This window comes from Anopheles merus, chromosome 2L (assembly GCF_017562075.2).
Source record: "Anopheles merus strain MAF chromosome 2L, AmerM5.1, whole genome shotgun sequence".
In the NCBI taxonomy this organism is placed as follows: Eukaryota; Metazoa; Arthropoda; class Insecta; order Diptera; family Culicidae; genus Anopheles; species Anopheles merus.
Genome location: NC_054083.1, coordinates 22,596,155 through 22,612,925, shown reverse-complemented (window position 1 = coordinate 22,612,925; position 16,771 = coordinate 22,596,155). Strand labels below are relative to the sequence as shown.

Here is a 16,771-nt window from a genome sequence, read left to right as displayed (position 1 = left end):
TCCACCACCTAATATCTTTAATGCACCTTGGGATAAATGTAAACAACACCGTGTTTTCGAGCAGGTACTCGAATTTAATTCTAGCTTTGTGGCTAGAATAATCTAGACTGAAAATTGCAGGCTAGTTTTTTGTGTGGTTTTGTATGGAGTGTTTACATGATTTCAGCCTCCAACTGTCAAACTCCATACAAAAATACTAACTAGAATCATGAAGGTCCCGATTGTCGAAAAAATATCTACGATTGTTACAAAACAGTTTGTGTTTGTCGCAAAACTTCTTTTTTTTCAAATATAATATTTTCTTCTTCTATGGCAAAACTTCTTCTTTTTTGTCGGTCTAAGCCTGCCTGTATCACTAATGGGCTTGGCTTTCATTGACTAATTGATGACCATAGTAAGATAGTATTGTCCTACGTATAGGGACACGGTCCATTGGGGGCTTGAACCCATCGGAGCTGTACCACGAGACCGGCCCCACCGGTAAAACTAGGTAACCATATTTTACTGCAAGATTTTTTCGCAAAATTTAGTCGCATTATTTTGTTGCAAACTTTGTGTCAAAAAATCCTTGGTAACAAAATTCTTATTCCGGTATTTTTGGGTCATTGCGTAGTCGCCACCTTCTTGGTAGAGCGCATCGAACTTTCCGAAAAAAGGGGTTTTTTCAAAAAATTTTTTCTTTTGTTTCTTTGAAATGAGTCATGATACTTTTATTAAACTAAAAACTATGTTGATCGACTTGTTTTTAATGCTTCTTGACAAAAAAACAATCTTTCATGAGCTAACCTGATTATGCCCGCATCGAATCGGCATTTGTTTGCATACATTTCAGGCTGAAATAATCTAGGCTGAAAGTCTGAGACTAATTTTGTGTGTGGTTTGATATGAAATATGGACATGATTCCAGCCACCAACTCACAAACTATAAAACATCGGGCTAGTATCGTTAAATCCTCCATTGCCAGTGAAGACATCGTAACACTCCATAAAACAGTAACTCGTCGATGAAAAAATAACACTAGCACTGTTACAAGACTCAAAACGTGAAGATGCTCAGGCATATCAGGGAATGCGTATGCATATTTTTCTATCCTATTCACTGTGCGCCAGTAGGAATATTGTTTTGTTTCTTATAATGGTTTTAATACTTACTTACTTACTTACTTATCCGGCGCTACAACCGCTTTGTGGTCTTGGCCTGCCTCAGGAGTGTCCGAAACCGCTCACGGTCTCGCGCCTTCGTCTGCCAGTCCGTTATCCCGGCCTTAATGGCGGACGCCTCCACGCCATCTTGCCACCTCAATTTGGGCCTACCACGCCTCCTCTGTCCTTGTGGACGGCCTAAAAAGACTTTACGGGCTGGGTCGTCCGTTTCCATGCGTATAACATGGCCAGCCCACCGGAGCCTGGCGAGCTTTATACACTGTACGACAGTGAGGTCGCCGTACATCTCGTATAGCTCGTCATTATAACGGCTCCTCCATTGTCCTTCCACACATACGGGGCCAAGTATCCTTCTGAGCATCTTCCTCTCGAACGCGGCTAAGAGGGTTTCGTCAGATTTGGACAGTGTCCATGTCTCAGAGGTGTATGTGAGTACTGGTACTATATAGGTACTATATAGTCCCAGCTTCGTCCGTCGCGACAGGTTCTTTGAGGTGAACTGCTTTTTCAGGCTGTAGAATGATCGGTTGGCAGCCAGCATCCTTGCGCTCAACTCAGCTTCCATGCTATTGTCGTTGCTGACCTTTGATCCCAGATAGGTGAATTGTGGGACGACTTCAAAAGTGCGTTCACCTATCTGCACGTCACGCCTACGTAGATTCTGATTGTTTGTTGGCGGGCCCGCTGATGTTGCCACCATCAGTTTGGTCTTTGCCTCGTTTATCTGCAATCCGAGGTTCTCTGCCGCCTGCTCGATCCCTTGGTAGGCTTCTGCTACATAGGAGAGCCGCAGACCAATGATGTCTATATCATCAGCGTATGCCAGGATCTGGGTTGACTTATAGAAGATGGTTCCCGTAGTCTCCACCCTCGAGTCACGGATGGTTCTCTCTAGCGCCAGGTTGAATAAGAGACAAGCAAGCCCGTCCCCCTGGCGCAGACCTTTGGTGGTAGCAAAAGGTCCTGAGAGTTTTCCATCCACCCTCACCTGGCATGTGACGTTGGTCATAGTCATTCTAACTAGCCTTATCAGTTTGGCCGGGATTCCAAAAGAGCTCATAGCGTCATACAGTTTTACCCTAGCTATGCAATCATATGCGGCTTTGAAGTCAATGAAGAGATGGTATGTGTCGTGTCTGTATTCAGCCATCTTCTTCAAGATCTGCCGCATGGTGAAGATCTGATCAGTGGTAGATTTTCCGTTTCGGAATCCTCTTTGATAGTTTCCGACTATCTCTTCGACGTGCGGGACAAGGCGATCCTGAAGGATCAGGGAGAATATTTTATAGGCGGTATTCAACACCGTAATACCCCTGTAGTTGTTGCAGTCCAACCTATCTTCCTTCTTGTATATGGGGTAGATGATGCCGAGATTCCAATCACAAGGCATCGATTCGCTATCCCACACCTCAGTAACTTCTTCTATGCTAGGTGGCAGTAGCATGACACTATCTGCTAGTGGCGCTTCTAGCTGTTCGCTAAACTGGTCATTGAGTAATTCATCAAAGTACTGAGCCCACCGCGAGAGGACCTCTGGCTGGTTACTGACCAGATCTCCATCCTTGTTGCGACAGCAGGTTACCTTAGGTACAACGTTGTTTCGGTGACCTGCTATCGCTTGGTAAAACTTTCGTGTCGGTCCGTACGCCTCTCTGGTTTGCTCGAGTTCCCGCATGTTTTGCTCTTCCAAAGCATGCTTCTTGGAGCGGTGAACTCGTTTCTCTTCGCGTCTAAGCCGTGAATATTCCTCTGCGCATGCCCGCGTTCTATGCCGTTGCTGCATTGCTCGGTATGCAGTATTCTTACGTTCGGTCACTTGTCTGCATTCATCGTCGAACCAGCCAGATTTGGTGTTGCCACGACGTGGTGGGAGTATATTTCTTGCACAGTTTATTATTTTTGTTTTTAGAGCGTTCCACCTCTCGCTCGTAGTTTCGTATCTGTCTTCTGGTAGTAGAGACTCTTCTAAAGCGGTTTTGAATTCCTGTTGGACAGTAATGTCCCTTAGAGAGTCCGTGTTGAGCCGAGGCTGCGTGTTTTCTCCGCCCCCATTGGCGCGGGGGCGGGTGATTCTACAACGTATCACTAAGCCAACCAAGTAGTGATCGGAATCGATATTGGCTCCTCGATATGTTCTGACATTTAACAGACTCGACTGTCGTCGGCGGCTTATTAACACGTGGTCGATCTGGTTGAAGGATTCTCCACCCGGGTGCGCCCATGTAATCTTGTGGATTTTTTTGCACGCAAATTTGGTACTTCCTACAACCAGATTGTTCGCTGCGGCGAACTGGACCAATCTACTACCATTATCATTACTGTGCTCATGCAGACTGTGACAGCCAGTTTATTGGCGGTACATTGGCTCCCTACCGACTTTTGCGTTGAAGTCCCCCAGGATGATTATGAGGTCATGCCTGGGGCACGCATCTACGATTCTAGCGAGGCGGCCGTAAAAAAGGTCCTTCTCGCCTTCCTCTTTATCTTCGGTAGGGGCGTGAACGTTTATGAGGCTTATATTAAAGAATTTGCCTCGCATGCGCAGGGTGCATAGCCTATCCGTTATAGCCTTGAAATCCATGATTGCGGGTTTCAACCGGGGACCTACGGCGGAACCCGTTCCGAGCACGCGGTGGCGGTCGTGGCAGCTGTAGTATATGTCGTAGCAATGCTTACCACGCCTGTTGTGCACACCGTTCCCTAGCCACCGAATCTCTTGTAAAGCTACGAGGTCCATGCTCAGTGTGGCTAGGGCATCATCAAGTTTTTTCAAGGCTCCGGCTTCGCTTAGAGTGCGTACGTTCCATGAGCCCATTTTCAGAGTAGTCCGGGGGCATTGCGTATGGTCGGTATCGGGATGTCCGTTTCGAAAACTTCTGTGGCTTTCCGTAGTCGTTGATTCATGGGACTGGGTGACTGGCCCCGAGCCCACGTGACCGTTTTGTTTAGCGTCGGGTTGCCCCCCCGACGTTCAGGCACCTAGTTTCCCGGGATACCCACCCCCCTCCTGATTCGCCATGTGCCACCATCCGCCCGAGGGGTTGGGTCAAGCCCGTGTACCCAAGCTTGGATATGTGGTGACACATGTTACCACTCTGCACGACGAGGACGTGTCGGAATAGGAGTTGGATGGGAGAGCCTGTATTATCCCTCAATGGGCCTTCGGATCCCATCCCATTACAGAATGGTTTTAATATAGTCTTAATATTCGTCTTGATCTTGATCAATGGTCTAGTTTACACATTGTATGTCCTCAGTACCAATCTCGAACAGCGATCATGTGCGGGTCACAATAAAGATTTGTTGTAAATGATGACTTATTTTGTAAATTGTGTAGTTATTTTGATATCTATTTTTGTTTGTGTGTCTATTATTATTAGCTTGATGTAGGTTAACTGGTAATCTGGTTAGGTTATCAGATGTTAGTGTAATCTGTGTCTATAAGAAATCTCCGTTGATCAACACCTTGGATCAACACCAACGTTGATGATGATGATGATTTTCATTTTATTATTTTTCAAGTTAAAAATATATAATTAATAAATATAATACAATGAAAGTGTCTGCAAAGTCTCGAGACTCGCGCGTGGTACATAAACTCTAGGATATGTGTAGTGTGACGGATAATTGACGTAGAGGCCGGCAAGAGTTTATATCGAGTCTAAGACACTGGTCAGAATGAAGTTTTTTTGCTTTTTTGTTAAGAGTTTATTCTTTCAATGGAACTTCTCCATTTATCATTAAAATAATCTGGTCCATCGTGGGACATTGTCATTATTAACGTAGCTGTCTCTTTTCTTATTGTAGGCATCCAAGCCTATAGAATTTGCATAGAATGGCGTGAAATAGCTTAAAAAAGCTTATATATTGTAGAATTACATTTTCACAATCCCGAATAAAAAATAATAATAAAATATATAAATTATATAAATATATAATATATCCAGCATATAAACCCTAGTCAATGCTCTACCCAAAAGCTGTTACCGATTTTCTACGCAAACCATGCAGCAACCAACAGCAATAATAAATTTCCAACAAATCACAACGAACATAAATACAACAAGACAACTGACCTATCGACTGTATCTCACGGTACACTTACATACATTTGCACTTTCATTCATGGTTTCATTTTTAAAACCAATCGCACGCCGAAAATATGCCTACCACAACCAAACTCGCACGTCATATTTGCCGCTCCCTGTCCGACTGCGATAGGTTTTGTGCGAAACGAAAAAAAACAGCAAGAACGCAAGCGCACTTACGCACGCACATTTATTGTAGCGTTTATTCCAATCACAGGTTTTGCAGCTCCGGCAGCTCCCGGCCCTATCTTAGTTTCTTCGCGCAAAATATCTTTATTCTGCAGCTATGGTACGATCGTAGAACATCACGCACGCAGATCTTGCTAGCGGCTGACCGATACATTGTATGTTCGGGACAGGGGTATTGGGAAGGTAGGGTGAAACTATTTCATACTGAGGCACTTTGTCATTCGGTCATGAATGCTCTGTTTGCCATGCATGGCAGGTCTGTCACCTCCAGCACTGTGTCTGTTGTTTGGGGAACCCAGCAATGGACTGTGTAGGAAAGTCTGTGAATGAAGATGTTCTCAGTTAACATGATTTTACATTGGTATCATTTATGCTGGAACGGTGAGAGTTTTTTTTTAACAAATTATGATCAAATATTTCAGTGTTTGATTAAAAATTTATGTAAAGTAGCACTATTTATTTGCTAAACCGGTAACAAACCGCATTGAATGCATTTTGCAATTAAAATAATTTAATCTAACCTTGAACTGTTTCGAAAATCAACTCCATTAAATTGTGGCTCAATACCAACGATTACAATTACACACCTTATTTATTGATCGCCAATTATTCCAACTAGCGCAAAGATCCCACTGTTCTCTCACCACTCGGTCGCAGCAACCTCTGTCCCAGGAAACATTTCACGATCAACCGACGCACACGTCCACCCGTCAACCGATGAAGACATTAAACTTCACCCCGGGTGGCTCATGCCTGCCACCGCTGCAACGCCTATCGTACGTGACCCGTTCGATCGTTGTCTCCAAACCCAAACCAAACCCCCGACTGACTGGACGGCGTGATAAAAATAAACCCACCTGTGGCTCGAACTAGCCGTTATGCGTTTTTAATTGAAACCTAACGCACCACACGCTTCATTGGCCATCTCCCCCCCCGAGTTGGGAGCCGAGAGCTACGAAATTACTGACCGAGAATGTGCAATGTGCATCGCGAAGAAGCGCTCTGCGTGAAACGACTGCGTAGTCGAAACCCCCAACCGAACCATTCAAAGGACAGCAATGCAAGCGTACGCGACGAAACTGTGCCTTTTGGCTGATTTTCTTTTGATTACATGAATAATTCACACGGTCAATTGGGAAGCTACCGGGGAGAGCTGCCTGCTACGGCTGACACAGTACGTTTATTCTCGTGAGCACATACGTGATGTTGAGCGGGGTGATACACCGTTTGAATTCAGTGCGGTCAAGAGCAGTCGGTCGAATGGGCGGACGGTTAATGGGAGCGCTGGTGAAACTATTTAGAATTTAAATTGGGCCAGGTTTAGGAAATTTCTTACTCAGAAAACAAGGGTTTTGAGGTCAGATTCGAGTAAAAATTGTAGCTTTAATTTACGATACCTTTTATCAATTTAGTGCACAGAAACATGTATAACAAATGTTTGAAACTTTTAGAATAATCAGCCATTTTAACTATTTTAGCTTTTTTTAGCCACAACTTCTATTAGTCATATCATCGTATAGTAGAAGAGGATTTTACATTTCCATTTTTAATATTTCCAACACCATTTCAAAAGAGATGGTACGTACTTACAAGGCTAGCGCCAGTTCCCAATTGTACGGTCGATACAGCTTTCCCGAGACTTCCGATTGCAGTTTCAAATGCACTCACTGAACGTGAACCTGAACATCATTCCGAAACGCTTCGCTTCTAACCGTGCATTCAACTTTCCATAAGAGGCCACGATACACGGTCAGGACACACGCAGCATGTTCGCAAACGCATTACTTTCCACACCATCGATCACGAACAGCGGCAAAACCACAATTCCACACGTGATATTAATAACTGATCGATATGGTAGCAATTTGGTGATCTGTTTTTATGAGTTCAGTTGCCAGCTACTCCCTTCTCCCAGCACTTTGGTGTGATTTAAATTTTCATTTTATGAACGAAATCGACTGCCTCGAGCAGTGTCATTTCCCCCGCCCAGGGCGCTCCTTCTCTAGGTCAGGAAATAGAAGCGATGTAGAATATTAATTTTTACTGGAGGATGGTACACACACTTTCATTGCGCCAGGGAGCAGCACGTCGTTCGATTTGGTCGTTCGGTCGGAAACGTTCGGTCAGTGTTACACACTTGAAGCGATTGAATGCACCTAAAAAAGGGCTTAAAGCTGGTTGCAAGGAACGCGTGGAAAGAGCGACTAGAGGCAAAGCTTTAATTTTAACGAGTGAAAATGGACACTTGCTGGGTGTGAAATTACTTCCAACGGCGAAGAACGTTAACCACATTTCGAAGCCAAATTTCGGGGCCCAAATTGTACACGCCGCTCAGCCACGAACTCATATCAAATACACGTTTAGGGTAATTACCAACGCCCTCGTGCGGCTAATCGTGGAGTGTATCACGTCCCCAGGGGGTTTAACGATCTTGCTGCTGATTTCTTTTCGAAAAGGTCATTTCACTTTTCATCGAGAGTGTTTTAACATTCAGTGGGGCTGTGTGAACAAGAAATCCAACAGTTGGTTGCTTTTTGTTTTAAGATCCTTCAATGCCCTTCTTTTGTTCAGTACTCGGCACAAGTGCTCGTTTAATTTAGCAAGATTTAGCAGTGAAATAAACGACCAGTCGGATATTTTTTGTTGTGTGAATGCAAACAATTTAAAATTAAGGTATGCTCAGGAATTTTATTATATCAATTACAATACATCTATCGCTTGGCTAAAAATCAAACACATAGTCCGAATGGTTCACTATCCAGTTGCGATAAACTGATACACGCGTGTTTATATCGCGTTCGTTCACATTGCACCTGTAGACCCTCATCGTAAAACCGATCAGTATCGGTCCATCTTCATCCTCCACCGTCAATCCTGCTCCATCCACACGATTGCAGAAAGTACCTCCGATGAAACTGTTCGTGCAAACATACTCCTTAAGCAAGCAGTTATCATGCGGCAATACCTGATTGCGCATATAACGCATCGTTCCATTGTAATGGTGTCCAAGTGATGTTCCCTCCATCATCTCGAAGGTGCGATTGTCGGACAATCGTGGCAGACGAATCGGTTGCACATATCGGTTCAGCGTCGCTGGATGCTCCAAGCGTATTGTGGCTATATTGTAGAACAATCCACCCCTGAACTGAGGGTGTATGCTGATGCTACTGTTCGTGAAGTCGATTACTTGTTGCCGTTCCCGGTCAGCTCCGTTCCGATAGCCCAGCTCTACGAAACCGTATGTATTACCATACGAAAGAATATTTCTACGCAAAGCTTCGGCACTCGTTAAGATATAGTTGGGTGTAATCAGTGATCCTCTGATCCTCAGCTCTGTAATGGGATGGGATCCGAAGCCCTCCGAGGGATAACATAGGCTCTCCCATCCAACTCCTATTCCGACACGTCCTCGTCGTGCAGAGTGGTAACATGTGCCTTCATATATCCTAGCTTGGGTACACGGGCTAGATCCAACCCCTTGGGCGGATGGTGGCATATGGCGAACCAGGAGGGGGGTGGGTATCCCGGGAAACTGGGTGCCTGAACGTCGGGGGGGCAACCCGACGCTAAATAAAACGGCCACGTGGGCGCAGGGCCAGTCACCCAGTCCCATGTAACAACTGACTACAGAAAGCATCAGAAGGATACGAAACGGACTTAACGATACCGACCCAACGCAATGCCCCCGGACAACGATTAAAATGGGCTCATGGAACGTACGCACTCTTAGCAAAGCCGGAGCCTTGAAACAACTTGATGACGCCCTAGCCACATTGAGCATGGACCTCGTAGCTCTACAAGAGATTCGGTGGCTAGGGAACGGTGTGCACAACAGGCGTGGTAAGCAATGCTACGATATTTACTACAGCTGCCACGACCGCCACCACGTGCTCGGAACGGGTTTCGCCGTAGGTCCCCGGCTGAAATCCGTAATCATAGATTTCAAGGCTATAAACGATAGGCTATGCACCCTGCGCATGCGAGGCAAATTTTTTAATATAAGCCTCATAAACGTTCACGCCCCTACCGAAGATAAAGAGGAAGAGGAGAAGGACCTTTTTTACGGCCGCCTCGCTAGAACTATAGATGCGTGCCCCATGCATGACCTCAAAATCATCCTGGGGGACTTCAACGCAAAAGTCGGTAGGGAGCCAATGTACCGCCAATACACTGGCTGTCACAGTCTGCATGAGCACAGTAACGATAATGGTAGTAGATTGGTCCAGTTCGCCGCAGCGAACAATCTGGTTGTAGGAAGTACCAAATTTGCGCGGAGGGACATCCACAAAATGACGTGGGCGCACCCGGATGGCGAATCCTTCAACCAGATCGACCACGTGTTAATAAGCCGCCGACGACAGTCGAGCCTGTTAAACGTCAGAACTTATCGAGGAGCCAATATCGATTCCGATCACTACTTGGTTGGCTTAGTGATACGTTGTAGAATCGCCCGCCCCCGCACCAATGGGGGCGGAGAAAACACGCAGCCTCGGCTCAACACGGACTCTCTAAGGGACATTACTGTCCAACAGGAATTCAAAGCCGCTTTAGACGAGTCTCTACTACCAGAAAACAGATATGAAACTACGAGCGAGAGGTGGAACGCTCTAAAAACAAAAATAATAAACTGTGCAAGAAATATACTCCCACCACGTCGTGGCAACACCAAATCTGGCTGGTTCGACGATGAATGCAGACAAGTGACCGAACGTAAGAATACTGCATACCGAGCAATGCAGCAACGGCATAGAACGCGGGCATGCGCAGAGGAATATTCACGGCTCAGACGCGAAGAGAAACGAGTTCACCGCTCTAAGAAGCATGCTTTGGAAGAGCAAAACATGCGGGAACTCGAGCAAACCAGAGAGGCGTACGGACCGACACGAAAGTTTTACCAAGCGATAGCAGGTCACCGAAACAACGTGGTACCTAAGGTAACCTGCTGTCGCAACAAGGATGGAGATCTGGTTAGTAACCAGCCAGAGGTCCTCTCGCGGTGGGCTCAGTACTTTGATGAATTACTCAACGACCAGTTAAACGAACAGCTAGAAGCGCCACTAGCAGATAGTGTCATGCTACTGCCACCTAGCATAGAAGAAACGCGAAAGGCTATCCGTCGGCTGAAAAATAACAAGGCACCCGGAACCGACGGAATTGCAGCTGAACTGGTCAAGAATGGAGGTGCACGACTAGAAAACGAGATTCATCAAATTGTTACTGAGGTGTGGGATAGCGAATCGATGCCTTGTGATTGGAATCTCGGCATCATCTACCCCGTATACAAGAAGGGAGACAGGTTGGACTGCAACAACTACAGGGGTATTACGGTGTTGAATACCGCCTATAAAATATTCTCCCTGATCCTTCAGGATCGCCTTGTCCCGCACGTCGAAGAGATAGTAGGAAACTATCAAAGAGGATTCCGAAACGGAAAATCAACCACTGATCAGATCTTCACCATGCGGCAGATCTTGGAGAAGATGGCTGAATACAAAAACGACACATACCATCTCTTCATAGACTTCAAAGCCGCATACGATAGCATAGCCAGGGTAAAACTGTACGACGCTATGAGCTCATTTGGAATCCCGGCCAAACTGATAAGGCTAGTTAGAATGACTATGACCAACGTCACATGCCAGGTGAGGGTGGATGGAAAACTCTCAGGACCTTTTGCTACCACCAAAGGTCTGCGCCAGGGGGACGGGCTTGCCTGTCTCCTATTCAACTTGGCGCTAGAGAGGGCCATCCGCGACTCGAGGGTGGAGACTACGGGAACCATCTTCTATAAGTCAACCCAGATCCTGGCATACGCTGATGATATAGACATCATTGGTCTGCGGCTCTCCTATGTAGCAGAAGCCTACCAAGGGATTGAGCAGGCGGCAGAGAGCCTCGGATTGCAGATAAACGAGGCAAAGACCAAACTGATGGTGGCAACATCAGCGGGCCCACCAACAAATAATCAGAATCTACGTAGGCGTGACGTGCAGATAGGTGAACGCACTTTTGAAGTCGTCCCACAATTCACCTATCTTGGGTCAAAGGTCAGCAACGACAACAGCATGGAAGCTGAGTTGCGCGCAAGGATGCTGGCTGCCAACCGGTCATTCTACAGCCTGAAAAAGCAGTTTACCTCAAAGAACCTGTCGCGACGGACGAAGCTGGGACTATATAGTACCTATATAGTACCAGTACTCACATACGCCTCTGAGACATGGACACTGTCCAAATCTGACGAAACCCTCTTAGCCGCGTTCGAGAGGAAGATGCTCAGAAGGATACTTGGCCCCGTATGTGTGGAAGGACAATGGAGGAGCCGCTATAATGACGAGCTATACGAGATGTACGGCGACCTCACTGTCGTACAGCGTATAAAGCTCGCCAGGCTCCGGTGGGCTGGCCATGTTATACGCATGGAAACGGACGACCCAGCCCGTAAAGTCTTTTTAGGCCGTCCACAAGGACAGAGGAGGCGTGGTAGGCCCAAATTGAGGTGGCAAGATGGCGTGGAGGCGTCCGCCATTAAGGCCGGGATAACGGACTGGCAGACGAAGGCGCGAGACCGTGAGCGGTTTCGGACACTCCTGAGGCAGGCCAAGACCGCAAAGCGGTTGTAGTGCCGGATAAGTAAGTAAGTAATCAGTGATCCAGCTGTTTGCGTAATGCTTGTTTGCCATTTTGGATTATCGTTTTTAATGTAAACCAATGCATGGTACGGAAACTGACCAGCGTAAATCTCATATCCATCGCTGGAAAATCTGTTTGATTCGCTTACTATACGCACTTGATTCGTGTCTACTACATTTGGGCGATGAAGCTGTTGGTTGGATGCTTCTCCAGTACCTAACGATAACTGCAGCTCGTCGGCGTGTGATAAAACAATTCCTCTTTCGCACAGGCAAACGATGCCAAAAATAGCAACCACTTTGTAGATCTGCATTGTTTGACTTTCCTTCCTCTTTCTCCGTTTTGCGAACACAACTGATAGCTACCTTGCAATTACCGCTGCCTTATATACAACTGATCAAAGCTGATGCCAAAGATACGTTCTCCATTATCTGATAAGATGGAACAGTTTTCAGCACTGGGAATCACAGGGACACATATTTTTGGGTCTTCCTACAAGTGACACATTAATAAAATCTCATCTCAAACACGATCGACAGGCGACGATAAAAACAATCAATGCTTCTTACCGTGCAACCAGACATATCGAGACAATTTCTCGTCATGAGTGGCCAAAATCAACATGAATGTAACAATTCACGCCTAAATGTATGTACAAATGCTGTTCTGGTGGCAGTGTTGTAGCAATACTTCGTATCTCTTCCCGAAGGACTGCGCTGGTTTCTCCCGTCTTGGTACGCTGCAGGACTCTAAAAAGTTAGCAAGTGTAAGCCCTACGACGTGACTTGGAGGTTGGAGGAGAGGCCTTGCAAGACACCCTCATAAAAACATAAACGCAACGAACAGTCAAACAAGACCCTTGCTAGGAAAAAGGACTTACGATTGGAAGCACGGGACAGAGGATTGCAAAACCCTCTCATCAGTAGTAAAGACCCGAATGGCGCTTGATGTGGTTTGCGCCCGCGGTTTCGAGATAGGAGCACTTCAGGAGGTGTGCTGGAAAGGCATGGTGGTGCGCCAGTGCCATAGGAACTGTACGATCTACCAGAACGGTAGAGATACGCTCGAGCTCGGCACTGCGTTCATGCTGCTAGGTGCGATGCAACAGAAAGTGATCGGGTGGTGGCTGGTCAAGGCACGGGTGTACAGGTTGGGATTCGTGGCAGATTATTCAATCTGAGTATTATTAATGTACACAGTCCGCACCTTGAGAGCGCCTGTGACGAAAAGGAGCTTTTGTATACGCAGCTTTAGATGGAGTACGTCCGCTGCCCAAAACATGACGTGAAGATCGTCCTCGGAGACCCTAATGCCCAGGTCGGAAAGGAAAGGAGACATATAAACCAACGATAGGAAGTTTCAGCGTCCTCCAGTTGACTAACGACAACGGCCTCAAGCTCATAAACTTTGCCTCCTCCAAGCACATGAGCATCCGCAGCACCTTGTTCCAGAATGCACGCCGCCTTAGTTACAGCTCGAGACACCCTAATGGTGAATTAAAGTCCCAAATCGAGCGGAAGGAATTCTCCTGACAGACGAGCGGGAGGGGATCGTAAGGTGGAAGTACTCAAGCGCCATCAAGCAGCTTAAGAGCAATAAGTCTGCTGGCAGTGATGGACTGGCGGCCGAGCTCTTCAAGATGGGGCCGGAGGCTTACCGTCGAAATGCATCATCTGATCGTAAAAATCTGAGAGCGGGAAGAACTACCGGAGTAGTGGAAGCTGGGTGTCATTCACTCAGTCTACAAAAAGAACGACAAGCTGGAATGCTCGAATTTTCGTTTTATCACAGTCCTCAATGCTGCCTAAAAGATGCTCTACGCCAGAAGTGTCAAGAGCGCCAGATCGCTACGCGCCACCTGTTCATCAACTTCATGCATCATGCAGCGGTACCACTTCCCTGGGAAGGTGATCTAGCTGTTAGAGGTCACCATGAACGGGGTGCAGTGCAAGGTGAGAGTATCGAACTTGACGTCGGAATCGTTCGAATCTCACAGGAGTCTGAGGCAAGGTGACGGACTCTCCTGTCTGCTCTTCAACATCGCTCTGGAAGGTGTCATTCAAAGCGCGGGGCTAGACAACGACATCCGTGACACGATCCTTTACCGGTCTCTTCAATTTCTTGGCTTCGCGGATGTCATCGACATCATTGGCAGGACAACAGCCAAGGTGTGTGAGACGTACATCTGACTAAAACGCGAAGTAGCAAGAATTGCATTGAGAATCAATGCGACGAAGACAAAGTACCTGCTTGCCGGAGGATCAGGCCGTGATAGGGCCCAACTGAAATGCAGTGTATTACAGAGTTTTCAGTGTATTACTGCTACACTTTATTGACTCTTTCTTAAGTGAAATGAACTCAATGTAACGGAAATTGGACTCTATAGCATCCTTGTTGGACAAATCCAATGGTAATTTCCATAAACCTGTTTAAAAAGGGTGCCATAGACTCCAATTTCAATCATATGAAGTTTACTTCTCATAAGAAAGAGTTGAGGAAGTGTCCCACAACTATGAAAACCTCTTGAAAACCCTGTAATTGACGGCGACAATCTCGTGGTAGTAGATGCGTTCCGCTATCTTGGGACGATCGCTACTTCGAACACTGACATCAGCAATGTAATTCGGAGACGCATTGTGCTGAGGCAGAGATGTACCAAATCTGGTATTTTCTTGTATCACTTATTAAACGGATTCGTATTCAATTCATTTGGACGATGCAGTTCTTCATTGGACTCTTCTTCAATACCGAGCGGCAACTGCAACTCCTCGCCGTTTGATAAAACTATACCTATTTCCCACAGGATAACGATGCCAACCGTTTAGTAGATCTGCATCGCTAGGCTTTACTTGCACTTGCACCGTTTTGGGAATAAAACTAATAGCTGTCCTTCTATTACCTGTTCCTTATATACAACTTAGAGCTGATGGCAAAGCTACGTTCCCCATTATCTACATGATGGAAAAAAAATCAGCACTGGGAATCACAGAGACATAGATTTTATTGGTGTCTTCATACACATTACACAGTAATAAAATATCTTAAACACGATCAAAAGAAGTCGATGAAAATGGCCGGAATAATCAATGCTTGTGTCATTATCTAGAGCAGATTAATAATTTGTTTTGTCTCAGAAATAGCACAAACCATATCGCATACATCACTTGACACATTTCATTCATTGATTGATCTTGAAAACTAACTTTGAAATTATATGAGAAGTAGAAATAAAGGAAATCAAACAGTCAACCTGATATTTAGTACAAAACAACGCATGAAGGTATGCATTTGGCTTAACGAAACCACCTTATTTTCTCTATTTTGTTTACTACTGTTTATTATTGTTGTTTAAATCTTTTGTTTGTATTTGAAAAGAGTATATGTATTAAATTAGCATTCTTTGTGTTCTTCTAAACCTTCATATAATATCAGACGACATACATCTTTGGTCAAGTCGTGCATAATATCTTGGTACCAATAGATGGGTAACCAATCTTTAATTCGGTACAATTGTTCATTTTGGACATTAACAACTCCATACATCAAGCTGTAAACGCAAATGAACCATCGTAAACACATCACCACTCAACAAGTGTTGACGTCATGTCCTGAAGCTCATCCATTTTGAACGGGATCCGCAAAAAAGGAGGTGTTCTTCGGCCCCAAAAAAAGCCCAACCAAACACACGCCAGCTACTGGCAAATGCACCCTGTGAGTACGGTTTTGGAATTCGACAAGAATGCGCACCCAAAGCACCAAGAGGAAGACAGAAGAAAAAACCGGAGCAGAACAGCAAAAGTATAACAGAAGTCTGATGATTCGTTTTGGTTTATTTGTTGTACTGCAGGTGCCTGGAATAAAACCAACCCCAAACTGCTCTACATACCGGGGCGTAGTAGTGTCCGCAACCGTAACCTATATTGAAAACTAGCGGGCTCAATAAAATATTCTCCACCTGTCCCGCGGATGGGAGGAAGCCTTCTTTGCAATGCAAAAACCGTTGACCGTTCCGGCGCTGAGCGAGGGGAAATCATTCCCTCCCTCACTGCTCTTCAACGGTCCTCTGACGTCGAGCAGTACCTAATGGTTATTCTCTACCCCATGGGGGGCGCTTGAGGCGATAGCTCGATCAACCAAAACAAAACAAAACAAAAACTAAATAAAAGCACCACATTCTACAACATGCCGGGTAACTGCAAACGCAGCTTGGTTTGCAAATGTTCCGTTAATGAAATTATTGCCATCAAAATGTGACGCGCAGGCAGTCAGCAAATGGCTCGTCCTCAAGAGGAGTGTACGTTCTAGCGCCCCCTCCTCGCACACACCCCCCTAATACGAGGTAGGGCAGAAAAGGGGCTACCGACCGGCTGGCGTCGACCTAAACCACCAAACCCGTCACTTTTGAGTTCGCGTACGATTTCCGAAGGCAGGCGATCGAAACCGCGTCGGGTGAATAATTTATGAGTGCTAAAACTACATTCTTCATTCTATGCGCCTAGATGTGCTGGCGAGACAGACGAAAAACGGAACGAGACGAAATGAGACAGAACGAGACAAAACGGGGGAAAGAAGCCGCTAAACGGAGGCCACTTGTACGAAACTCCATCGCGCACGGTACGGTAAAGTCCTTCTGGTTCTGCTTCCTCCCACAAAAGGGTACCGTCACTTCCGATGCAAGCGAATGCATCCATCGACGAGTA

The 16,771-nt window shown here is 46.0% G+C and overlaps 1 protein-coding gene across 2 annotated transcripts; it reads right to left on the bottom strand.

Annotated features, from left to right (window-relative positions):
• Positions 1 to 8,120: 8,120 nt before the first annotated feature.
• Positions 8,121 to 12,424, bottom strand: LOC121592634 (chymotrypsin-like). 2 transcript variants are annotated; one of them, XM_041914265.1, is made up of 2 exons: positions 12,080 to 12,424; positions 8,121 to 8,746 (listed from the first exon to the last, which is right to left on the bottom strand). In XM_041914265.1, exons 1-2 carry the CDS (start codon positions 12,382 to 12,384, stop codon positions 8,164 to 8,166), a joined length of 888 nt encoding a protein of 295 aa, XP_041770199.1. In that variant the 5' UTR covers positions 12,385 to 12,424; the 3' UTR covers positions 8,121 to 8,163. The 2 variants fall into 2 exon arrangements, with proteins under 2 accessions (XP_041770199.1, XP_041770198.1); XM_041914264.1 differs by having other exon boundaries at positions 8,121 to 8,759; positions 12,093 to 12,424.
• Between the last annotated feature and the right edge of the window lie 4,347 nt (positions 12,425 to 16,771).